At 41.6% G+C, this 27,016-nt stretch overlaps 1 protein-coding gene across 5 annotated transcripts in view; it reads left to right on the top strand.

Annotated features, from left to right (window-relative positions):
• The window catches only part of RAD51B (RAD51 paralog B), a 402,616-nt gene extending 378,819 nt beyond the window's left edge, over positions 1–23,797 (top strand). For all 5 annotated transcript variants that reach the window (XM_088057766.1, XM_005520365.3, XM_088057765.1 and 2 more), the window contains one exon: positions 21,301–23,797. In XM_088057766.1, the coding sequence (XP_087913892.1) occupies positions 21,301–21,324 (24 nt within the window). In that variant the 3' untranslated portion in view covers positions 21,325–23,797. The remainder of the gene's footprint in view (positions 1–21,300) is intronic.
• The last annotated feature ends 3,219 nt before the right edge of the window (positions 23,798–27,016 follow it).

Genomic DNA, 27,016 nt, shown 5'->3' with positions numbered 1-27,016 from the left:
ACATTTGGAATTGCAGTGTGATTGGCATAAACCAGGAAAACAAAACATGAATGACATGAGTTTGTACATAAGTAGAGTGAATTAAATTGATCCTGTGTAGTGTTTTCATCTCAAAGTGCTTGAGAAGTTTGTTTATAAATTGATTGTTTCCCCATGGCTCAAATGCTCTGGGCTGAAATGCAGTGGTCATCATTGCACATCCAGTGCTTAGGCTAGCTATGAAGGATTTTCTTTATTATGCATCTGCTTTCATCCAGCTGTTCATAATAAAATGAGAACTTTGTAGCACCTCAGACAGATTCTCAGACTGGAAGGGGCAGTTGTCATTGTCACAAGTCCTAAAGTCACTGAATTTTCCAAGACAAAATTCAGACAAGTTGTGCTGATATGCAATTGCAAGCAGTTGCAACCAACATCACATAAACTGTGTTCAGTGAATCTTGAGGACTGGGCAGTTGCTCTTGCATCTCTGGAACTGGAATTTCACAGCTACAATTGTCAGGGAGGCAAGTTATGTTTTCTAATTTTTTTGTACCTTGGCTGTTTCTTCAGTCTTCTTCGAGACCCCCATGATTTTGATGACACCATGTCAGGTAATGAAAGACTGCAAGAATGAAAAGAGTTTGCATTTTTGTTTTGGGGTTTTTGTCAGTGGTTGACTGACTTCATATGTTCCATATGATATGCTGATACAATAGACCTAAAATCAGATCACAGCCTAATGCCACACTTTCTTTTGAGTAGTAACAAATTTATTTTGGCACTACTTCCTACTATCTTATTGATTAGAAGTAATAGAACTAGAGTGGTAGAGCAAATCTTATTTCACTGAAGACTCCTCACACTTTTTCCTGCTATATTGTCAGATCTTGTTTACCTCAGCAGGTACAGGATGTGTGGTGGTGATAAGCTTGATATACCCTGCCACCTGTTTAGTTGTACTACCTTGTGGTAAGATTACCTCAGGGAAGTACAAATAAGCATCGAGAGAGGTTATATAATTTTTCCTAGCCAGGGTAGCAGTCATACTTCACCCAAAGTCAGTAACAAAGACTGAGAATACTCCCAGTGACAGGCTCATATACGTTCCACTGGGTCTTATCACCATCACAAGTAAAAATTTTAAGCATATCATCACATACAAAATCTAGCTCTGGACTTTGCATCATTGCTTTTTTCATCAAATGCTCGAGGGATTGGGTTTGAACCTACCAAATCCCTCCCAATCTGCAAATCATAAATTTATAACTGAAGCAAATAAATCCATGTATTCATGAGGAGAGGGGGCTTTGCCAGGCCATTTTGGCAGTTGCAGTAAGTGGGTTATGGTCAGTTTTCTAAAACAGTCTCCTCATAAAAGACAAAAAAAGAGGACAGGAAACTTTTTACATGGACAAGTACCAAATCCTTCTTTTTTATCAGAATGCATTGACACTCTACTTTTGTTAGCATTCATTGCACAGAAGTTAGTGATCTCCAGTTTTGACCATATAGCTGCAAGAGGGTTAGGCTAGTTATTTTGTGGAGACAGCTCTGTCTCATGTAGTTTTAAGATACCTTAGGGTTGCATCCCCTTCATCCTTCAGTCTCTGGAATTGTTAAACTTTGTAGTCAAAGTCTACTGCCAATATTTTTGCAGCAGTGCCTTGGTGTTCTCAGGTCATGCAGCCAGGTTACACACACATCTCCCATTCCAATGAACCCTGGTGACCACCACTTCTGCACCCTGTCTAGCTCCTCTGTAACTTTGCTGTATAGCTTGGCCAGGATTCTAGAGCTGTTGTGGGAAATTAACTTTTTTTCTTCCTAACGCAGTTTAAGTTTTTTTCAGGACAGATCTGAAGACTTTAACTGTGTTATTCTGTTAGGTTTTTTCTGCTGATCTTCACATCATCTGATACATGTAAATGCTGAAAACTTGGTACATCATCAAACATCTGCTATATTTTTGGAGAAATGTCTCTAGTTTGGTGAAACAATTTAAATCACTAGAATTGTGATTTTCAATTTGCACAAAATGCATGCTCTGTTTTTTAAGGGATTCTGCCAGACCCTGCTGACACATGAAGCATAAGAAAATATTTGGCATCAGCCACTTCCCCAGAGATTTTTCCTCTTGTAGGTAGTGGAAAATGATCTCTCTGTACACATGTATTCAATTCTTTTAAGTCTGTTCATAAGCAAAGGTTCCATCTCTTTTTTTAGCATACCCATTCTGATGGTTCCTCTGTGCAGTTTATGGTAATGAATATATTCACCTCCTTTTTTAGCCTCTGCTACAGGCACAAGGAAGCCATGCCAGCATTGCAGATTACAGAGCAGCCCTCAAACTCTCCTTCGGTGACTTGATACCCCAGCTTTCCGAAGGGCCCTTAGAGAAGGCTAAAGAATGGCTCCCACTTCTTGTAGGTCATGTTCTTTGAGGCTATTGTTTATCTGTCTGGTTGAGTTTTAACCTCCTTGCAGGAATAAAGCCACCACTACCAGTCTGAAGTTTGACCTGTTGCCACACAAGCTCCGGCAGCAGCGCCCACCCTCCGGCCAGGAAATGCCACATTTGCTTTAGCGAGACAGTGGGAGCACTTCACAGCTCAGACAGCTCAGTTTGCTCACTGTGCCCCCACACAGGGCTTAGTACCACAGTTCTTCCATCTCCATCTGCCATCTGGAGATGGTAGGCATCTCCAAAGGATAACAAGACCCTGCTCCCATAGATACTCTATCAACTATATGTCCAACACCGCTAGTACTGAGGAGGTGCTCGGGGTTTCTGTGCACTGCCTTGCAGGGTGAAGGGCCTGCCGTGGAGCTTGGATGCACAGTTCCTCTTCCAGTTCAGGGGAGGTTCAGGTCCTGGCCTATCTGCTGTTACCTAGGAAGCTCAACAAAGCAGACTTAGAAAGCAGGCCAAATGCGAACAACATTTAAAACTCTATGGCCCCTTACTAATGGGACTGTGCTGCGTCAAATCTCATAGCTCACACTTAACAGCCATGTCATTATGGAGTATGGGCACACCACTGCTAAGGAGAGAGCGAGGAAAAGTAATAAAAAAGACAAAATGCAAAAGGCTAAGGAGGCCCCTGGTTTCCTTAATGGAATTAGTTCTTCCTTTATGAATTCTAGGGTTAAATGCTATAAATGTGATTCACATACTCCCTCCCCTCACCAGAGCAGGAAGATCTGCTAGACACATGTTCAGAGCAGAACGGGGGAAGATATGACGTGACTCAAGAGCCTGGAAGGCTAAAAGGAGTAGATGAGGGAGAGCTCTGCAGCCCTTGATCTTTTTAAGATTTACTGCCTTTGCCTCTTGCAAGGATTTTTTTTTTTTTCCTGGAAAATTCTAGCTTCTAGCAATTTAAAAAAAAAAAATTGGCTGGGGCCAATAAACAAGATCTTTGAAGGGGGAAGGAAGCCAAGAGAAAGTCAGGCCCATTAGTCACGCAGCTGCATTTCCTGTCACAAAGGACCCCAGTTGAGTAATCACTCAAAATATGCTTGTTATTTTTTCCTATTTTATTTCAACTTTCAGCCTGCCAATGTCTACTGCAAGGAAAAAATAAACCAAGAATAAGTCTTTTCGTTTCAGAGGGGAAAACAATGCACTTGTTATGCACTTATCAGACACTGATTTACATTCTTTTTCCTTTTCTTTAATTTTCATAGCCTAAAAAAGCTTCAGTGATATGAGAGAAATGTTGGTAGGGCACAATGGGTCTGAAACAGTCCTGGTGTTTTCAGGGCATGTAGTTTCAGCAGAAGTGTGGGTTCCAAAGTTCCTGGGCTGCATTTCCAGCTGCTATCACTGATTCACGGTACGACCTTGACTGAGTCATGTATTCATTTATCTATAATTTATTATGAAACATAAAGATGATAACAGCTTTTGCATAACTGTTTTGTTGGGCTTCATTAATGGTGCTTATAAGTAATGTTAGGTCCTCTGATGAAAGTTTTGTAGAAGTATTTGTCTGAAGAAAAATGCAGTCAAGACTGAAAAGAAATAAACTTGTAATTTAAAGCATTGCTATTACTAGATTTTAAAAGTACTTACCCAAAAAGTGGTGGAAATAGGAGCAATTCTATGAAATAGAAGGAGGAAAATCTTGCTGACACTGTCTTTTGAGACACTCAGAGGAAGAAAAATACAGCACAAGGGACAACCCCTTTCACAGTGTTGAAAGAGATTGATTATACCAGCTCCCCACCCCTGCCTCTAAATCCTGGATTAGAAAGTGCTGGCTGTGGTCAGTCTGGTGATAACTTCTAAAAGAAGTCGCAGATACACGACAGAAGTAAAGCTGAAAAGCCTGTTTTCTTTTATCAACAAGCACAACTACAAAATATGAAACTCTGCCCTTAATTTACTCAAAAGTAATGAGTGTGGTGACCAGGCCACCTATAAAGAAGGGCCATAAGCACGCTTCAGGGCACATAACAGTTTGTAACTTACATTCTTGATGGCATACCTGAGTATATGGCTCTGTGAAAATGATTGCAAAGGGATTGCAAATTTCTGTTTGGTTTTCTGTCTAAGTAGAGAGTAGATGATTGTAGTTTATGCTACATAATAAGGTGACTTCGAATACTATACAAAAAAATGAAGCTTAGATTGCTTACATTTGCATGTAAGTGACTGGTAATGTCATATAATTGTCTAATTTGCACACATTTGATAATGTTTTCAAACCACAGCTTATGAGCAGATGTGATTTACACAGCAATATAAATCACAGCTTCCTAATCCTAGTTAAAGGGTATAAACTCAAACAAATGTGAGGTTTACACCAATTTGGTTTAAGAGAGACTTTGAAAGGCTGTTTACCTCTACGTTTAAAAGCAATTCAGAACAACAATTTATGCATGCTTACACTGAATGGAAAAGTAAAAATCTTCTGAGTCATGACTCAAATGTGAAAAATTCCAGTCTAGATTACCTTTATAAATTATGCTCAGCCTTTGTCTTGTCTAATATCAGGCAAGGCAAGGTGTGCTCCTCAATGGGAACACAAGTGTACACTCCTGCTCTGTGGTCAGAGCTAGCATGAGGGCGTAGGGGCTGTCTGCTACACTCACACCACATGACTTTCACTGCTGCATGTGCCAGTCTACTGGATCCCCACATCATATGACATGCTATTCAACAGCAATAGGCTTATTCCTAAAACTATATCTGCCATAATGATAAAGGCAATTTCCACTGATTACTGATACCTACATAGATTTGAAGTCATATACTGGTAGGTATGAATGAATGGAAATTATTTGTTTACAAGGTCAGTATAAACTTTGTACTTTTCTCTTTATGACTGCCAAGGTATGTGATAATATTTCCTGTACCAGTGTTGTAGATATGTATTGGTATCAATCAAAACAGTATCTAATACATCAGATGGTGTAAATAATAACCACCAATTAAATGAATTATACTGGTAAATATATAGGGTAGCAACTAAAACTTTTCTCATTACTTACCTGGTTATCCTAGGAATTTGTGTGGCTCTGTAGCCATGGTATTTGAGTATCCCCAAACCTCTGAATCTGTGATGGACCTATTATCTCCTTGCAGGTCTGATGCATATTAGTATAATTAGCCCTGTATAGGTGTGCCACTAAAGTCCTAAGATGAATGACTGACTGAGAATTATCTCAGAAGTCTATGACCTCTTGATTCACCTGCTGGCTGTGAAGAATAACTTTCCTTGCATAGATGGGAAACTGAGTCATAAAGAACTAAAGTTACATGCCCATAAATACATAGATAGCAACAGAAATAGAATCAGAACTCATGATGTACAGATCCTCAGTCCCTGCTTAGTTGCATTAAGTTGCTCTCTCTCCTGTCTTCAGTGAACTGATCATCTTTGGTAAAATAGCCAGCAGTTGTTGCTCTTTGCAGTGCAGTGCTTCTGTGATGTGTGTAGACTTAGAAATCAGTGCTTATCAGAAAGTTAAATTAATCGGGTAACAGCTCAGTTGCTTAGTGCATTGACAATTGAATTTATCAGCCCTTCTACTGAACTGCTGCATGAATTTGGGCAATTACTTCATGTGCTGCCATTTTTCTAATTTAATATAGGAATAATAATATTTGTGGAGATACAGGCACAAAAATCACTGTATAGTGCTGCTCTGTTTCTCATTGAAGACATTAGAATGAGAAAAGGGAAGGGACACAGAGAATAATAAGTTTTCCCATTTAGTTGAATGAAGTGTCTATGACACAACTCAAAAATCTCTTGAAACAGAAATAGTTGGTAAGAACATTTTAGTTTTAAGTTTTACCAGCAGACATGTTATTCCAGGGCTGTTGTGCTTCTTTGGAGAGTATAGCCTCTGCAGCTGTGGTTTAGAGGTCCTGCACCCTTTGCTAGCCAGTACAGGATGGAGCTTTCTGGGTGTGTCTCAGGGTTGTTTTTCTTTTTCTCGAAATACAGTCTAGGAGTGTGGAATTTGGCTATATGTAGCAGACATATAACTTCTTTTTGGCAGCAAAACTGACTATGAAAGGGTTAACCTGACTAATGACAACGCTTCTATAAAATTGAGGGAGGTGGAATGTAAATCTCAAGTCTTAATAAAATGCAGGTGTTTTATTGTTAGGTTTAAAATGTCTTAAGACTTCAGCAAGCATTTGAAAACAAGGGGAAAATGTGCTATTGAATAAGAAACTTGAAAAGACAACAACAGGTAGTGCAAGGCATCTACAGAGAATTCAACTTTCACTGGCTAAGGCCTGCCTTAAAGTTCACAGAGTGAAAACAAAACATAAGTATTAACTGAATAAAACCTCTCACACCACGCATCTGACTTCCGAGGTATTACCCCGGGATTAACTTTTGACATTCTCCTTTCCACCATTGTGACTTCACTGTCTTACTGGCTCCATGCAGAATATTTATACTCATTTTGCAATCTTTCTTCTTTCTCAGTTTGTTTGGGGTGTTGATGGGGTGACAGGTAGTATGAGCACTTCATTCACACTGTACAGATAGCTCTGCTAAATTATTTGCAACTGCTTTTGTGTCAGGAATAGGAAACTTTTTTTGTGTTGAGGGGAACCAAACTACTTTTAGAACAAGCTAATAAAAAGAAGTTGTAAAGAAATCACCAATCACTATCTTCTTCTCTTTCAATTCCCTCTTCATACCACAAGAAGGGAGCATTTGTCAGTAAACTGCACTGAACTTTGATCTTTAACTTCAAGTTCTTAATGTATTTGGAGAATTAACGTAGGTACAACTTTCTAAAGGGAAATAGAACCTGAAGAACCAGAGAAGACTAAACATACTTATGATTTCCCAAAATTACTGCACCAACATCCCTATGGGCCTTAATTGGTGTATTTTTGGGACCTGTGTGGTGAAAACAGTAACTAATTATTGTCCATAAAAACTCAGCCCTGGAAGAAAATCAGGCATTGATTTTCCTGGTCTTAGCCTTGGTGATGTAAATAAGCTTACTACTAGTAGAGGAAAAAGGCAGAAGTAGTCCTTGGAGTACCTGATAGGATGGAAAACAAGAGTAACGGGTTTTGATGCAGGAGTTTCACAGCTGCAATATACTAGGGAACAGAGAGAGAAGCAACAGTGAAGACTGACAGGTGAGATATAAACAGTACTAAACAAAAAATGTAAGTGACATCTAGAAAAGTCTATGGCAATGAACAAAAATTAAGCTGATGGAGCAGTGGAACTAATAAACCTGAGAACCTGCCAGGTCTTGTTTTACATGGAGTAGAGGGCTCAGGACAGCTTGAGTAAATAATTCAGGATCAAACCCCTCCATTATCAGAGTAGGAAACTGAAAAAAGGCCAGGCTGTGTGCCTTCTGTGCACCACTGCCCTGCATCCTTGCTACAGTCACTGGCCATCCAAACTGACAGACTGGAATACAGGCATCAGACAGGCATGGCAGAGATGAAGGAGAGGGAAGTGTAGATCTTTCTTCACCCAACTTTCAGAATAAACCTTTTTCACTCTCAGCCATCATCAAATTAGGTGTATTTTTGAGAGGCATTTTCTGAAGATGCAGTGGAAATACACTACAGCTTAAGAGAGGGGGGAAAGTAGAAATCTTCACTAAGAGTATCTCAAAACTCTTGGTAAGAATCTTCAAGTTGGCCTAAATGTGCTCAGGATCATACCCTTGAGGAAAGAAGTATTTGTCAGCATTTGTTAGCTGCTCAAAATTTTAGATCTTCTCTGGCCTTCTCATTTCCTCCTTTGCTTTGTAAGACTGCTTTCATCCAGTTCCTGTTTCTAATGTCAGCAGTTCTCAGTCTTCTCAGATAACCCTGTTGTTGTTTGTGCCTTGCTACGTGAGGGAAGCAACCCATGCTTTCTGTTCCCTCCAAAAAAGTCACTGCTGCTCTAGCTCCAGAAAACCTAACCCAGCCCCTGCTCTACCCAACTTCTGCCCAAATCCAGCATGTCAGACTGCAAAAACTGGCAATGCCTCTGGTCTCTGTGTGGGGGAATAACCAAAATCAGTGTTTGAAGCATGGTTCTTTATTCTCCATCAAACTGGCCTTTATTTTTTCTTTCTAGCCTTACAATTATCCTTGAATTTTCTGATGTATATTGTCTCTGAGAGACACTAAAATGTAATGGATGGATTTGCAATAAAATATGTGCAGCTCTGCCAAAGTGGTTTTAAATTAGTTTGTATCAACTCTGAAATAATAGTGATGTCAGTCATTGAAAAACTCAAGACAAGTACTTTATACTAGTACTAAATATTAGCAATAACCATTAGTGTTAGGCTTCTTAGTTATCTTTGCAGATACTGCTAACTATTCCATATCATACAAGAGAAAGATTCTTCCTCTAAAGACTTTATGTGCTGTAAAATTTTGTTTTATTTGACTCAAAGAACTAACCAATAACCTTTGTATCCTGTCTCTTATTCCTCCATCTTTGCATGATGAAATTTCCCTTCCAAATTTCATTTGCCTCATGTGTATTTATTTTAAATGCCTGAAATGGAAACCAATTTTTTCACAGTTTTCTTTTATACATAAGAAAAATGTAGTTAACTACTTGTAAAAGAAGCGAAGATTCCCATATAAAGTAATAACAATAACAATAATAATTTCATTCTGGAGGGTAGCATCAAGAGTGAGATTGTGCTGATGGCACAGACAACAGGAAATATTAATATCAGAATATCAAAGAAGACCAAAATCTTTGCTTTTGTGCTACTTTTCCAATAGCATGTAGTGTATTTTAAGAAATGGTTAAGGATATTTTTAATCTTAGTCTTCAGTTTTTGTAAGTGGAGCAAAGAAGTGTCTCCCCTAGTTTATTTTTTTTTCTTTTAGCCAAGTCTAAGACATCTCAGCCTTGTACCTTTCACAGGTGACCTGTTGCTTCTTAATGAGAGAAAAGCCTGAAGTGCTTGCATGCAGAGCAGCAGGACCTGATGCCCTTCATTTCACAATAGCTTAGAAACAGACTTAAATGGCAATGGTGCAGATGCCTCCACCCAAGCCAGGGCTCAGAAGGGATAGGTACAAGTAAGTACAGAACTGTTTGCTTTCCCTTTCCCTTGCTTTACTGTGGGATACCCGCAAACATTTAATTAAAGCTATTGTATGCATGCTTAACTTGGAGATAGCCTTGAAACCATTACACAGGAGCACCAAAGAAAATACAAGGGAGTCACTGAAGGAAAATACAAATGAATTAGAAAAGCATAGCAACCAGAGAATACATTTCCCATAATACAACAGTCAAAGGTCATGAGATCACAGATGCTCAGTTGCTCATGCATATCATCTATTCTCTCCACTTGCATGCTTGCTCCAGAGAGGGCAAAGATTTAATGAGGATGGGGCTAGCTTTAGCAGTTCTCACCCTTCCTCACACCCTACATCTCAAAGAGCACTGAAAGCCTCTTTGAAGTCGGAATAGACACACATTGAACTGTCCCAATGCACACATACAATCTGGAATTTTCTCATCAGGTACAAAAACACAAGGTGACTGTTCTCTTCCGGCTGCCCTGGATGTGAACAAAGCTCTCGAATCAAAGATGTACTGAATTGAGGAGTCAAAAGAAGTTTCTCTATTGCATCTGTCTTTTCAACCTGCAGTAGCAGCCCTTCTCAGTCTCACAGTTTCTATTAGTCAGTTCTTTTTTCTCCAGCTCCTCAAGAAGAAATCCTGCTCAGACAAAACAGCACTCTATTTACAGGAAGCTTGACAAGGTCAAAAAGTGACTGTAAAACCGATCTCTTGTTAAAACACATACAGTATCTGCTCTAATGTAGATAAAGCTAGGATTCAGCAATCTCTGATTTGCTATCGAGGCCTTGAAGGTGATCTCAGAGTCAGATTTGTTAAACTTGGTGACATTGTGTTATCACTTAGCAGAGCTAACTCAGTTGCTCCAAGTCCCACTTAATCTATGCAGCTCACTACCCACAGTTTCTGACCTACTTAGTCACTTCCTGTGTTTGATTTTAGTCTTAAAGCCTCTTTTCTGTGTTGGCATGTGACTGCCATTTAATCTTAATCAAACTTCCTTGGACTTTCATTACTGTCAAGTACAGCTTCTCTCACCATAATACCCGCCCTTCTGAGTGCAAGAAAACTGATTTACAGCCAACAGTCTGCCACTTTTCTTACGCTCTATGTTCATCTTTGCTTTGTTTTTCTTCCCGTATGAGTCATTTCTTCCCCCTCTTTGGCACATCATGCTACACTTTGTTTCCCTCAATCTGTCAGTGGCTGAGATGCTGCCCTCCATACCTTTACTGCAGAGATCTGGTGAGTATTACAGTGTATGCCCAGCTACCGTGTGCAGATTCAGAAAAAGCTAAACACGAAGAAATTGAGTTGGCCACATGCTACTTCAGAAAGTCAGCTTGTTTAATACACTTTTGCTTCTGACCAGAAATGATGACCAACTCAGTCCCCTTATGCCTTGCTTAAGAGCTCCTTATGCAAAACATGTTAAACTATGCCTCCCCCCACCTAACATCTCCCCTGTTACTTCAGGGCACTTCCTAACTTTACTAGCCTTACCAGTTTAAGGACTTTCCCAGTTCTCACTGGTTATATATGCTGCAGTAATGTGCCTTTGAAACAGACTCCTTCAGCCAGTTTCCTTCCATGACCAGAATCCAATCTAAAGACGTTAATACAGTTCCATGGTGACTTTTGCCTGCACAGGGGCACTTCTGAACTGATGGGATCTGTTGATTTTCGAGATTCTTTTACCAGGACAGAGAAGTTCAAAGATGTGGCATGATGCTCTTAATGGGCCAATGCTCTTTGAATGTCACATGCAAAACATTTACTGGCCATGTCATCTGCATGTAACATATAGGAGAGATTTGTTCAATCTCCTCTTGCATGTATGCTCTTTCCTGACTTTTTTCAATATGCCCAGTTCTGCTTTGCTCTCTTCCTCCTACTTCTGTGCTCATCATCACTCATCCACTTTGGGATCTTCTTGTTATTAACATCTGGATGTTGTGTGACCCATCACTGTGTGCAGCCTTGCCCTCTTAGGAGGCAGAAAATTCCATACATTTTGGAAGGATGAATTAGCTACAGGCTATTCTTACTAAGCCTCTCCTTCAGCTTATCTCAAATTGTATTTTTGAACTGCAGTCACTACGCACTGTAAGTTGAAAACAACCACTTGAGCCCTTTCCAGCAAGGCTTTGATACTATGCATGGAGGAGAGATAAGCAGCACATTGAAGTTGTGGTATCGCTGTAGCTGAGGGCAAGGAGTGAATGGAAACATACCCTCCTTCTGGCACTGCCTGGCTCTGGATGAGGGGAGAGGAACGAACTGAGCAGCTTGGGTTCACACGCATGGCGGGAGCCAGCGGCCTCTCAGCTGATGACAGATTAGACTCAGGGCCTGGTTAGTGGGAAGACTGTGATTAGGCTTCAGCAACATCTGTCTCTAGCACTAAAGGAAGCACTGCTGTGGGCTGTGATTTTCTCAGCAAACTGTAATTATACCAGGAACCTCATTCCTGCTATTTTTCTCAACAACTTAAGTGCAAAAAAAAAATGTGAGTAAGGGTGCAGGAAAGCTGAAACTGTGAAAGGAGCAGGAAAGAGGCACCTGTTTATTTTTGTTCAGCTCATTCCAATTATTTTCTCTCAGATTCTTAGTTTGTATGAATCACAGACTGTTTTTTCCTGGAAGTCAGTGACAAGGTTTAATTACCTGAAGTTGGCCTGCCATCCACCTGAAGTTGCTAGCACACATCCTCTCTGTCCACTTATGACTCATGGCATCTTAGACAAGTGTGGTGGCACTTGCAGAAGGTGTCATGCCAACCTTTCCTTGGCAGTGCCACCTCTTTCCTCCCATAGGGGCAGCAGTATCGAGTGCTGGTCTCTGATGACAGCTGTTCTCAGGGCATTCCCAGGGAGGTATGGCCTGGGCAGAAGTGTGGGATATGGGAGATTTCTCAAGGTGAGTTTAAACCTTACTCCCAAAGGCCCTGTCTACACTAGGATTTAAGGGTTTGAACATGAAAAGTGTTAGGTTGTATGTACTAACTCTCTGTTTTAAAAGATACAGACAAGACAGTAGAAGTTTGAACTCCCAGTAACACATGGTAAGTTTTGCCAAAATAACAATGTCAAAAAAGAGCAGGATTTCCTTGCAAGATTTCTCTGCAAGAAATGATAAAGTTTTCAGAAAAAGTTTTTGAAAAGTTCTCAGAAAAAACTTTTTGTTTGTGCAGTTGTAACTCCATGGTAGCTCACATGCCATTCAGAATATAAGAAGAAACAGATATTTTTTTACTGTACGTGTGGGAGAGGAGGAGAAATATCTGAGAGGTTGCCATCCAATATTTAAGATGTAGGCAAGGTCAAAATGATTCAAACTAATCTATGTACTTCTTTCTTAACCTTTCCCATAGTATTAATGCAACTTCTAGTATACTTTGAAGGCAAGAGTGTCTTGTCTATGTTAAGCAATTTTATATCAACACCATACTCATCTAGAAGAAAGCAGTATTGTTCCTTACCAGCATGTCTGCCCTTCATCCTGCAGCACATCTGGCAGCACAGCCAGGGATGAGAGTGTGGCAGCAGAAACTCGACCCTTGGGTCTGAAAGCACTGGGAAGGCTGAACACTGGCAAGCAGATCCCTATCTCCAGAGCCAAGCCTCTGCAGGCTGGTGACACCTCTGGAGTAGTCTGGAATTGGTTCAAATGGCTGTGGACAAGGAGGAGAGAGCAAAGGTTAGAAGGAAAGTTGAAAAAAATGCCTCTTGCACATTTCACTTTCTTTTCCATCTGTTTGTGTGCTGTTGCTGTGAGCTATTAAACAGCTGCCATGCTCTCTCCCAGAAGGGACTGTGGTTCAGTGGAGATGGAGAATGATCCCTACAGCTTAGCGCATTGGGAGCCCCCTGGAATGGAAGGGACCATAGGAGTAATGTTTCTCTGACTGACTATTCTACTAAATACATTTGGGAATTCAGCCCTTGGGGCAGGAGGTAGCCAGAGATGCTGTTCTGGCTCCTCAGACCTGAGACTCCTGGCAGGCAGTGGGTACTGCTGGGTACTTCTGACTCATTGTCAAACTAGGTGAGTCCCTCTTGTTTCTTGCCTTCCAAGCAGAACCTCCCAACTCTCCTGAACTGGTTCCAAAATTTAAGGAGAGCAGATTACTCAAGCAAAAGGTGTTTGCAGACTTTGAGACTGTAGCTTGGGGAGATAAAGGTAGAGAGGGAGTACCAGGAGAAGGTGGAGTGGGTGTACAGTGACTGCCAAGGCCTGAGTGAAAGAGCAATTTTTTTGCATCCATTCAGACGCTCGGCAATTTCCTGCATTGTTCCTGCAATCAGCATGCTCCACCTGCTTTTACTTAACCATTTCCTGTTTATGGCTTCCAAAAACTTTCTGGTGAAATCACTAATCTGCCACAAGATCAGTCTTTATGGTCCCTTTGGGCAGGCTTCACTCACATTTTTTTCTCTGTCTTCAGTACACATATCTTTCAGACTGAGGCACTGTGTTCTGTGTGTGCATATCTGCATGTGTGTGTGCTTGCAGTCAGTAGTTGTGTCAGGAAACTATGTGCTTGCTCATGAGTTCTTTCTCTTAACATATGGCCTTTTTTTACTTCTAATGCTTGCTGGTTTTTGCAAATTTGAGCAAAGAAACAAACAGTAGCACTAAGGGCTGGTGCCTCTTTCTGCAGAACAGAGGGCTCCAGGTATTTAGAGGAAGGACTCTTCCCATTGTTTTCAGGTATCTAAGTGCTCTCCCACCAATGAGGAATTTGTTCTCTGCATAGCTTGCCCATACTTCAAATTGCTTTCTAGATTTGGAAACAGTGAGGCACTAGTCTGCTGTTCAGTTCCTCAGATGTGCAAGGCAAGGTGTGAGGAGAAGGAAGGGTGAACCAAAGAAAAATAAATCTTTCTTACAGAGATAGCTCCCACAAGCCCATCATACACTTAGTCATGTCTTAGAGAAATCACTAGAAATGCCTGCACACTTCAAGTCTACTCTCCTTAGCCATATTGCAGATAGCACTACAGCCACCACTGAAATAAAATGTATTTTATTTTAATATGTCACTGCTTTTCCTGTTTGTTTACTCTTTTCATTTCTCTTCTGAAGCAGTGAAAATAGATTCTTAAGCTTCCTCTCTGATTCTCATGCTCTTGCACAGTGCTGCAATGTTTGGGTTGCGGTGAGCACTGCAGGGGAATGTTCTCTTCTTAAAATAAATCATGGAAACATTTCTGTTGGAAGCAGGGCTTGTAGAAGTTTACTTTTTTTAAAAAAAGAAGAATGTCAGGCCAGCTTTAGCCTGGCACTATATCCCTTTAGAGGGAACAGACTTCTGATGCATGTCAGTGTATATGTACTGACACGCATATATATGTATATATAAATATATATGTTTGGTTTATATATATGTATATATGTGTGTATATTTATATATATATGTATGTTATATATGTTATATATGCTTACTCTGTCAATTTAGGCATAGAAGGAATTGATCTACAGTGTGCACCAGCACTGCTACTGAGCTGTTTCATCACTTTGGAAATGAAGTTGATGCACTCACACTCTCACTTGTTTCTGGATATTTTAACAAGAACACTAAATCCCCACTCCCCATTTTAACTGTAATATAAACATGCAGCAGTATCTCTTTTGTATGGGTTATAAGGGATGACCCTTATAACCATCACTGATGTCCAGGCAGCTGTCTGCTATAGGCAGAGCACAACCCCACTTAGATTAGAGTTTGCTGAAGTATCCTTCAAGCTGTTTGTTAGCAGCTTTTGAACTTCCATCAGGGAAAGGAAGCAGTTGTTTTCTGCACAGAAGTCTCTTTCAGATTAACCCAAGTATGTAAAATGGTTACTTTGGTTCCCATCCAGCACAATTCATTTAATATTTTGTGTCAGGGTGTTTGTCATCAGTGGCATTTGCCCAGGGTGAGTCACACCCAACCAATGATCTGAGAGAGCCCTCAAATCTTTCTCATTTTCATTTTACAGGGTACAGCCCTGGTAAATTCATTATCATATTGGACCTCACAGCACTTTGTATAGCAGCTCCTTTTCTTCTAACCAGATTTCAGCCCAAGAGGCAACTACTTCCAAAAGAGATTCTCTGGTTCAGTGTCCACCTTTGTTTTCCAAATGTTTCTTTCACCACAGTGTTTTCTGGTTACACTGTAAATTTGGGTGCACTCAAGGTATTTTTGCCTTCTTCCTCCACCCCAGAATTGAAGGAAAGCTGAACTATATGAAAATGAAGTGAGAACTGAGACCCTCAAGGAAAATGGCAGGAGGTGTAGAGGACCATGCAAGACTCTTTCCAGGAAATGGGCAGAAGGTTCATCACATGAGTCACTGTAACCTTAGATGACTAAATTCTTGAAGAATAAACTGTCAGGAATATGATACTGCTCAGGACAGTTCCGGAGGGAGACGAAACCTTCTTAAATAGCTGTTGTTTGGTTTTTTTTGTACGTGATTCATTCCCGAGGAAATTGCTGAGTCTCTGGCAAGGAACAGGGGAAAGTGCAGGCAGTGCCAGCCCTTCTCAGTGGAGACAGCAGACAAGGAATGCTGGGGTGCACATCCCACTGCTCCTGGCACCAGCTCTCCTGCCCAAGGAGCTGAGAAGGAATCAGGAGCACTCCATGGCTGTCCTGCCCAAGTGAATAGAGTAAAACAGGATCACTAGTGCTCATCTGCCGACTGAATCAATTCACAGCATTCACACAGTTTTTGTGTACCAGCAGATATGAGACCAGGAGGAAATGAAGGTATTCAAACTCTAATTCCAACTTCTTGTAAAAAGTTTTCTTGCTCTACCTGCTCCAACCAGTTAACCAAGTTCTAGCAATAAAATTGGCCCAAAGCTGTGAATTTGGATTTCAGAGATGGTCTTAAGATTTTAAGCCAGTAACAATAGAAGCAGTCAGATGCCCCCCAGAGCTACGTCCAGGGGAGCCAAACTAGCATTAACAGCACTGGGAAATATTTGCAGTAGTATCTTGAGTGTAGAAAAACCCCAGTGTTCCAGCACGCTGCTGTCAGTTCCCGTCTTGATGAGTTTCACCCAAGCATTTAACATTTTGGCATTAGTTCTGTGTCTCATAATGCCATTTATGTAATGAATGCTCATTTGGTTCCCATTAAAATAATGGTATTTCTTCTGCAAACCACTGCTTGTAAAAATCAAGCCACCCAGTTTCTCTTTAGATTGTAATAAAAGAAATAAATAGTAGGATACACGGTATAATTCTCAGAGAATGGGGGGATTTTCTTACCCCTCTTCAGCATACAAAATTCAGACATTGGAATTAGGAATGGGAAAGATCTGTTAAGGGTTGATGAATCCATCTCCTGCAAAAACACAGTGTAGTTACTCCCCAGCAGATGTTCCTCAGGTACTATATTGATAAAAGAGTCTACAGCTCTCCATAGTCATGGGGAGAGAGTAATTTCTCTCTTAAAACTGGAGAAATGGAAGGTGTAGTTTTCCTCAGGTCATCACAGTGCCACTATACTTTGAGACAGTATAGAATGATTCCTTATATTGTATATACCAGCACTTTGAGGAATTCAGTTTCAAATGTCTCAAACAATGGGGGTTTCACCGCTTCCTGTGGGAGCCTGCTTTGCAGCCTAACTCATTTCACCATCTGGAGCGTTTTCCTGAGTGTCTGCTCACTTTAAACTTTCTTTGAATTGTGTACCCACTATTTCTTCTTAAAGGTAATTTGCCAAAAGTTTCTGTTGTGTGAAATTCACGTTCTTTTTTATTTTTTATGGGGATTGAGAAAACTCTGAAAGATTAATGACTTCTTCCCTATGCTTTTTCTTCCTCAGAAATAATAATAAGTAATTAATAATATATTGCTGCTTTTTTAGCCGTTCATCTCGGCGATTTACAAGGAAGATCAACATTGTTGTACTCTTTTTACAGATGGGAAAACTTGAAGCCCAGGGCAGGAAACAACTTGCCTGAGATCATTCAATGAGCCCATAGCAAGACTTGGATTTTTAAGCAGTCTCCACAGTACTGCCCTACTTTTTTCTTACTTTTTTATTTTTTTGGCCCAGTCTAGTTCCCTTTGGCTTTGTTGGAGTACCTAGGAAGGACAAACTTTCCATGAACTTTATTCAGAGTTGCAATATTGTAGCTGAAAGTTCAGCTTGTTGAATATTTAACAGTTACTATCTTTCCAGTGTGTTGGTCAAGCATCCTAATTAAGCAGTGATAAATAAAACCAACAAAGCATTTTAACAGAGTAGTTCAGTCCCCAGGGCCCCCGAGCTGAATTTCCTTCAGCTAGCCTGTGTTTTCCCAGTTGCGGACTGTGCAGATTGAGCACAGTATATATCAAGCACACTCTTATCAGCACACTGCAGGGAGATTTCCTTCCTCCTCAGTGCCACCATGCTTACTTCACCTGTTGTATTTCCCTTAGCTTAGTGGTTTTCAGAAAGTGTGTTTCTCAGAATCTGGATAGTTGCTGAATTATAAATCTTCCAGTTTGGAATAATAACACCCCAATGTGTACAACATGATACCCTGGGTAGGGAGCCATCCTCAGCCGAGCCCTGAGCGGGCTTACCTGGGTGTCAGAAGCAGTGTGGCCTGAGCAGCACAGAGCTTTCTGTGGGCTGCCAAGAGATAGAGGGTTTCTCTTATTTGCCTTGAAGCTTCTACCTGTCCAGCCTGTCATTTCAGTGAATATCTTTGGTGGGACTGGAGGCACCAGAGCAGATGGTACGGTGAGTGTTGTTCCACATGATGTCTCCACATGGAGAGGTGAGGGCAGCCAATCCTGCATGCTTGCAGTCTGGTGTGCAGGGGCCTCGTAAGTGCCCCACGCTCTGGAGAGTGAACTGACAGCGCTCATCACAGATGAGGTGCAGCACTCTGTGTGGATTGAGAATTGAGAAATCAGGGATCTGGGTAGGCCAGAGTTAGAGCTGAGGGACAGCACACAGATCTTCCTGGCTGCTGACCATTGTCAAAGTATGCCAGCAAGTGAAGTCTGTAATGTTATTCCCCTTCTGCTCCTTCAGGCCTCCTTCATTCCAGATACCATGGCACCAGCATCTGAGGATTTACTGAAAGCCAGAGGACTGCTGTAGGTCACTGAGCACATTACCTTTGCTTTCAAATTGAGTTTGAGAAACTACCAGCAGTGTCAAGCCTGTGTCTCCTGGCTACGTGAATAGAGGAAGCTAAGAAACAACAAAGATTACATAAAGCAGGGAAATCCCCCTCAAATTCTCCCAGACTACCTCAAACTGAAGCTGATTTGCATACATACAGTACAAATAACTTTGCAATGGCTTCTAGCCCCATGAAAGGATTACATGTCCTTGCTTATAATGATATAATCAGGCCAGTTCTCCGAGTTGAATCACTCAGAGAAGATAAAAGATTGAATTTCCTGTGCAGGAATCTAAGCAGTTTTATGTAGTATCTAGGCCTGCTTCAGGTGCAGATCTGGGTATCACTATTCCACACAAAATCAGTGGGAACTGTTCAATACCTGTTAGTAACCAGCAGTTATTCTAGAAAAACAGTGTGGGAAAAAACCCTGTGTTATGTTTTATAATTTGTGATTATGGATGGGCGGTATCATACATAGCTTCCTATACCTGTTTGGTAGAAAATGGACTTTACTGTAAACTAGAAAAAAGCTATGGTATTCTAGTAGTTAAAAACTATGGTCATCCACCTTACAAAACCTGAGACTCGTATGGCCTGGAATTCCTGAGTGATTCTGTTCAAAAAGCAGTGGTGTTAAACAGACTTCCAAGATTCCTGTGATTTCTTTTAAACATCATGGTTTAACAGAAACAAACAGGTAAGCAAAAAGACAGCATATTGGAAATGCACATTTACTGGTTTATCTAAAGCTCAAAAATGTAGTTGGTTAATATGACACTACAGAACTATTTTTTGTCATCTTCTATGCACTAAGAATGATCATGTTCATAAGTCATCATCATGCCTATGGAATGCCTGGATTCTTGTTGAAGACAGGTGGTATTTTCTGTTCCCTTGCTTAGACAGTGGGGCTTGGGGCTTTGTTTGTTTGTTTGTTTGTTTGTTTGTTTGTTTGTTTTAATAGGATGAGAATATAGACTTCTCGGAGGCTGTTTCTTTGGAAAGAATTTCTTGCTCACTCTATCTTTTTATTGAAATAAGTTCTCAGATACATCTCCTGTCAGCCGTCTCCCAAAGCTAGATGGAGTATAGACAACTTCACTTATTCTCTCCCAGTAAATTCACAGAAGGGCTTCCTGTACATTTTTTGGGTTGTCAAGCCAGCTCTGTATTAACATTAGGTACATTTGGGTAATGCTGTAGATGCTTTACTGTAAATACCAAAGCTGTTTTAAACAGTCTTAGAGGTGCTTTTGTCAGTGCAGCATATTTCCCTTGAGGAATATGGGAAATGAGAGTTACCATCATTGTCAGTATGGTTATACCAGGACAGTTATATGAACAACTCTTCTCTAGTGCAGCTGCTTTTTGTATAGTTAATAAACAGGGCTAAAGAGGAAAACTGAGACTCCGTTTACTTTGACAACTTGTGTAACAAGCCTTACGTTTCTTCTACAATATCACCTCTGTTAGTCATGGCTTGTTACTGTGAAATATCCTACTTTTCACTTTCCTCCTTTCAGGTTTAGTCTAACTTTCTTCAAAGCTTTGGTACTGCACAGTAGGAACCAGCCCAGGTATGAGCTGAGTGTTCTGCAGAGTCCTTCAGGCACCTGAGGGCTCTCAATCGGTCATTTGGAGAGACTGGAAAAGAAATACCTATTTGAATAGGCCTGGGATGCCTTGCAATACAGTTCATAGCAGCAAACCTGAGGACATGATGTGATCTGACTGATAATTAGTACCTTGGATATTTTGGTCCTGGTAACTGCATGTGTTTTCTCAGCTTGTGTTCATCAGCTCACAGGTTGCTCAGGAAGGCTTTCATTTTGGTTTTGAATATTCCCTCTCACAAACAAGAGTCTGTTTGCTACCTAAAGTGTCTAATCACAGCCACATAATATCCTTCATTTACATAGAGAGCTTCATCCCAAAGCACTTCACAGCCTGGCATTGGCAGAGGACTAAGACTAGAAGAGGAGCAGCTTACACTGGTTGAGAAGCAGGCTCCGATCTCAGCCTAGATATTAATAAAGCATATAAAGTGGAGCCATAATATTCTCTCTCAATCCAAGGCAATTTGCTATTAGTTAGAAAATATATTGCTATAAGCTGTGTTCTGTTCAACTCTAGAAAATGTATTTGGACTGTCAAACATGAGCTGTAGTAAAGAATGTCCATCTTCTTGCTCATCCCATTCTCTGTTCATAGGTACTGGCTACCAAAAGTCAGTTTTCTTGGAATATCAGGGTGGTGCAAAGTACCCTAGCAAGTACAGTATTCTCAGCAAACACATGCTGGCCTTTGGAGAGCTCTGGCAAAGAATGGTAAAGAGGCTTCAACTAGTCTAAGGTTTGGCTCTAGAGTACATCAGAAAATTTGACAGCCAGAATAAGGAGAGTTTGGACACTGGTAACTAGAAGAACAACCAGACAGGCAGAAAAAAGAGGATCATTACATGCACATCAGTCCATTTTCAGCAAATCTCTACAATTAGTTCATAGTGAATTTAAAACCTTGTTTTGTTTTGCATATTAAATGGTTTTCCAAGTGATTGTTTGCTGGAGGAAATGGCAACTTCACAATATCATTCAGAAATATTGTGATTGAGGTGTCTTGTCTTTATTGTGTGTTTCAGACCAAAAGGATCAAACAAATTTAGTTTGGGAAGGAACCAATCCTGCCCTGCAGCCCATACGAGTGAGAAGCAGTGCCTTGAAAGATACTTCACATGATGCTGCTTCACCCAGCACTACTGGCGAGACTTCAAGAAATACATCAAATCTATAGAAAGGACAAATGAAACCTCCCCAAAGACTGAATGAATGATGACATTGGTTTTCAAAAATCTGGTGAAGCAGAGAGAGAACATTCTTCGTATTCTTCTTTTGTCTCTTCAAAGTCTAATGTCAGAACCAAGTGCTGTTCTTTGTATGTGTGGGGCCATACTTAGCTCTGAACTTATGAAAAACCTGTCTTTAGGTTAAGTAACTTAATAATAAAAGCCTCTGAACAACATACATGGTGCTGAAGAAGCGTAGGCCACATGTGCCTTCCTAATTCACCTCATCAGTTTGGAGGAACCAATGGCCACAGGAGTGTCCACAGCCCAAAACACAGTGAAACATTCACTTTTTATTTTAAGAGAATGATAAGCCCACTCAGTGGTTTGATAATGAAGCAATAGTACAGTAAGAACTTATTCCTGTAACTCACTTGGAAATCATCAGAGATGATGTAAGAGTTACAAATATCTGGGCACTGTTCAGAATGTTAGGAGAACAGGTAGCAATCTAAACTGTGAGAAGATCAACGTGTATTACAGCTGCTCAGCTTTCTCTGCCTTCAAAGCACTTCTGAAGTATTCACAACATGACTGCAAATCACAGAACTATTTACTCACCTTAGAGACCTAGAGAATGTATGACCTGCTCAAAGCCTCTAAAAGCATCACTGGCTGTGCTGTGATCAGGATCTGGTTGTTGCTGGCTCTCAACAGGAAAGCCATGGGTTCAGTTAGTGCCGCTTCATGGTCACCACTGGCCTGGTTCCGTCCTCTGCTGTCCCTGAGCACTCTCTTGCAAAGCAGAGAAACCTGTACAGAAATATGAGAGGTCTGGAGTACTGCCGAAGTGGCTGTAGGTAACCCAGCAAGGAAATGAGCTGCAGTGAGGCCACCTCAGGCAGCCAGGCAGGCAGGTTGCCATCTGCTGTTTGCTGTTGCTGTTTGGGGCTGATGAGAATGCTCCTGGGAGCACGTGGCCCCTACTAAAAAATATTGCACACCCTGAAGTGTAGCAGTGGCAGAGATGTGGAAGCTGATGTTTCATCACTCCCAGCCACCAGACAGGATGGCATGGAGAGGGCATCTCTGCAGCTATCTGCTTGCACGCCTTTGGGCCTTGAACACAGCTTTGGGCTCTCCTTTAACAAGGAAGTTTCCATCACAACAAGGAAGTTACTGCATTTCAATAAGCTACTTCTAAAAGTAATATATTTCACCCTAGGGAAGAGCAATTTTCCAGCTTCAGTGTTACAAGTTTTGTGCTTTGAAGAGACCTTTGTAACATGTAATTTTAATTTTGTTTTAGCTAAGATTTGGATTTTCTTCTTGACAGTGCTGCACTACCGGCCACTCAAACCCTGCTCAACTTGCTTGTAGCCATTTTATCTGAGTATCTTGTAAATATTTGGTAGAACACTCAGACAGAGAAGTGTTTTTTGCTCTTACAGTCACATGCCTGGTTCCAGGACCTTTAAGAAGTACAAAAGACTGAAGGCAGGGAAAATTCCACTGAGCTGCATTCAAGTCTCCAGGGAGCAACTACACTCTGTTTAGACTAAAATTTCTCATTGCTGTCTCTCCCTATTTAAAAAAAAAGTAGAAGGATTGAGAGGGGAAGCTGGAGGGTTTCATTGTTATAAACACCAGAATGCAAGCACTATTTTCACTTATTTCTCTCATACTGTGGAGCCATTTGCAGTTAGAGAGGGAGATAAGCTTTTCAGTGCTCTCTGGACTACCTGGGAAATTTCCATCAAGTTCTAAAATGTTTTACAAATATTAGTGAATTAAAGCTTAATCCCCTTCTTCTCATCCCCATGAAGCTATTACAGTATAAAGACAGGGCTAGTGAGACCCAGGTAATTGTGCTTTGCTGAAGTCACAGGGACAGCGTGGTAAGAGAACTTGGGTCTTTGAGCTTTTCCTCTTACACTACAAACAACACATATTCCCTCCCTTTCCAAGGCTTGCCATATTTCCCTTGCTAGGATATAGTGAAAACATTCTGGCCTCACACCTTGAGACAACCTTGGATTTTCCCCCTTGCTCACAACTGCTGTCCCATGGAATTAAGGTGTTGAAGAGATCAAAGAGGAATGTGAGATGGGGAGAAAAAAAAAAATCAAGTCACTACTCTGTCTGCCTTGGGTGTGTTCTGCCTCCACTGCTGCCAGTGGAGCTGGTGTTATGTTGGGAGCGACCTCAAACACGTTTGTATGTACTTCCATATAATATTCAGGCAGAACTGTGGTAAAAATGCCATAATCAACAAGAGAGTTTGGCTGACAAGTAAATTGGACAGATGAGCCAATAAGTCACTCTTGTATTGAATAAATGTAATTTCATTATCCTTCTGTATGTGACCTGCATTTCTTACTGCTTCTTATTATTAGCATCCTGTAACAACAACTGCAGCCATCTCTTTCACCTCTTCAGAAGAGGAGGATAATCCATCAGCCAGTTCTTCTCCAGTGGTATGAGTGAGATTTTTTCCACAGGAATTAATGATCAGTTGAAGAGAGCTGTTCCCAGCAGGGCCAAACAAAAAGTAATGTGTACATGAGTAATGAAGTGGAAGAGAAGGAAACAAATCTATAAAGTTCTTAAATTATTTTCCCCTTAACTTCCCTTGTTCACACTGATAGATAACCAGACATGCAAAGCTGGATGCATATTGACAGTGACCAGTGTAAGCAGGACTGAGAGCTTCTCCCACTGTGCAAACCTGAAGTCAGTCAGCTACCAAACAAGATCAGCATGTACCAGCTATTCCAGCCCTTGCAGATGAGAGATATCTGGAGGAAAAGCAGTCCTCCTGTCTCTCCTGTCACCTTACAACATACCCCAGCACTAGAACCTTTGGACTCTTAACGCTGTTACCTTTCGTGACAAGGCTCCAGCACTGGTCCTTGGGTAGGCTGCTTCTCTAGCACCCTTCCCTGCACAGGATCCAAACTCAGTGCAAATGCTGTGCACAGTGCTCATTTCATTCCCTGCTGAAAGGCAGCCAGGCCTGAGGTGGAACATGGCAAGCGCTTCGCCGCACCTGGCAACTCCACACAGCTGCTGAAAACAAGCAAGGAAGAAAGCCGTGTACAAATGCAGGGGAATTTTCACATAGGCAGGATGTAATTAGCAGAGCTGGAATTTGGCCAGGACACTGGGGTTAAAACACTGGCTTGCAGGTAACACACTGGGGTCTTTCATAATTCAAATGCTCAGGATCTCCCATTTCCATTTTACCTGGAAGATGTCAGAGGACTGTTCCCTATTTAATGGTCATGGGCAGCTCTCAAACATCTGACAAAGGAAGAAGTGTCTAAATGGTGCTGCACCTGCAGAGCTTCTCTGCCAGCAACTGCCCACCATGAACAACAGCTGAAAGGATCACATCCTGACAGGACCACAGCTGCACTGCTGTAAAACACACCTCCATGCCTTGGGGTTCACTTCACCCCTAAACCTCATTACTCAGTTTTTTGGCCCCAAATCCGTTCCAAACAGAAAGAGAAGATGATAAAATGAGGGCAGCACCTTACACATAAAACATAAGATAGAGAATATTACCATTGAGTGTTGCTTCAACCCTATTCTGTGCCATTTGAAATAATACCAGATAGCTATTGGACAAGAGAGAATTTAGATGAAGCACTTCCCCCCAGTGTAGATGAGAGAGCTTTTCCAACTGGCCTTGCTGGTAACACACAGAGCATGAAGAGCTTTTGCCACCTTCTTCCTTCCAGCAGGGAAATCATGTTCAAAGCAGCAAAACATTTTTTTCCACTTCATGATCTCACTTTCTGTATAAACAATTTTTCTGTTTACTATGAGGATGTTGAATGTCCACAAAAGACCGGAGAAGTCATTCATGAGCCTCACATGTATCAAGTCTGCATGATGTTTCTACCATGATGTGGCCCACAGTAAATAATAATTGAAAACCTCTAACCCCTTGTCAATCAGACCTTCCGACGTGCAGTCAAAGAGCTGACTTCCCCTGTGTAGTGCAGTGTGTGCAAACAAAACAAGAAGTGTTCCTGCCATCTGAAAAAGCATAATCTCTGCATCAGTAAGTCATAAAAAAGGGACCCCTCCTCTACCTCTGAGCTTAGCATACCAGCCTTTGGTTTACTAGGGAAGGAGGAGGGGATGTATTTATATGCCCAGGCTGCCATGCAAGCCCCCTCTTTGTCAAGTGTTGTTTAATACAACCACCAACCAAACTTGATGAGAGTACCTCAGTCAGTGGGACAACAAACCTACAGACAGCCTCCAATGGCAAAATGCACTGCGGAGAGTAAAGAACGGGCAGCTGCAGGCAACAGGAAATCCAGCACTAATAAATAAAATGTCTTATAGCCAGAAAGAGGAAATAAACAGCAGCAGCACAAACTGAGAGGACAGAAGAGAGCATAACTGTGGCATGGGAATCACTGAGTTACAGTGAGCTTATTTTTACAGAACGTTGTCCCGGTTTGCTATGTGTTCAGACTGCAAAAAAGTGGGGGAGTGGGGGGACTGCTCAAAGAGAGGGTCTCTATCAGAAGTTGTCAACAACCACTGTAATTAAGGAAGCAGCCAGAGCACACACAACCAGAGCTGCTGCCAAACTGAAATGAAAGCATTTTTTGTTTTCAGCTGTAGCTCCAAAGGATAATAAAAGATGGTTCTACCATGCCAAGTGAGGAGCTGCAGGGACACCATTTCTTGATGGCCCTCCTCCCATCTTTCCAAAATTATACACTGTGGGGAAGCAGTGAGTTACAGTTCCTAAGTGTGCTTTCAAAGCCTGTGCCCGCACACCCCATCTGACTGCAGCCACCTGGGAAGGCTGGCCGCAAGACAGGTGGGTCCTCAATCACCATGGTGACAATGGAGGTGGCACCAGCTGAGCTCTTCCCCCAGCCAGTGGGGTGTTCTGGCACTGCTTGGTTCAGATTACTGGAGCTGCAACACTGGATTTTTCTCCCCTTGCCCTCAGCTATAGGTTTCACCACAGCCCCATAGCATTGCCACCACCAGTGAGATCTGTTACATTCAGAAGAGCCACACGCCACTTTCTTCCTGAGGACAGTTGCATTTAGGGGGCTCACTGGTGCCTTGGCAAGGACTTTTGTTGGTGGCACACCAGCACCGTGCTCTTCTTGCTGCTGACAGCACAGGGGGCCTGCACCCATGCAGCAGCAGGTGCTGGGGAGCGGCACGTGGGCTGGCAGAGCCCAGGAGGTTGGCATGGATCTTCAGCTGTGGGACATGTGGCTTTCACTGGTGGCTGTAGAAACTGGTGTGCAGGTTCAGTGAAGGGAAAGAAGTCATTCAGAAATTGCATGCATATTTCTGAATTCATTCATTGCGTGGTGTTTGCCTTTCATCCTCCCCCCTGGGCTCTGTGTGCATTGCTGGCATTCTCTCCCAATCCTATATAATAATTCCCAGATCTCCACAAGCCACTGCCTGCCAGTGGAGCCCAGAGTCACTGGCTCGCCAGCCCGGTCACATGAAAAGTTACACGCGAAGGTTTAATGCTTTCTCCTGACCCCAGCCCCTGTTCCTGTGAATCCCCTGCAGT

Source organism: Pseudopodoces humilis, chromosome 7 (assembly GCF_049639895.1).
Source record: "Pseudopodoces humilis isolate 2021_Gansu_Grassland_sample_001 chromosome 7, ASM4963989v1, whole genome shotgun sequence".
NCBI lineage: Eukaryota > Metazoa > Chordata > Aves > Passeriformes > Paridae > Pseudopodoces > Pseudopodoces humilis.
The sequence above is the reverse complement of the archived record's forward strand: the minus strand, read 5'-3'. Positions and strand labels throughout refer to the sequence as shown.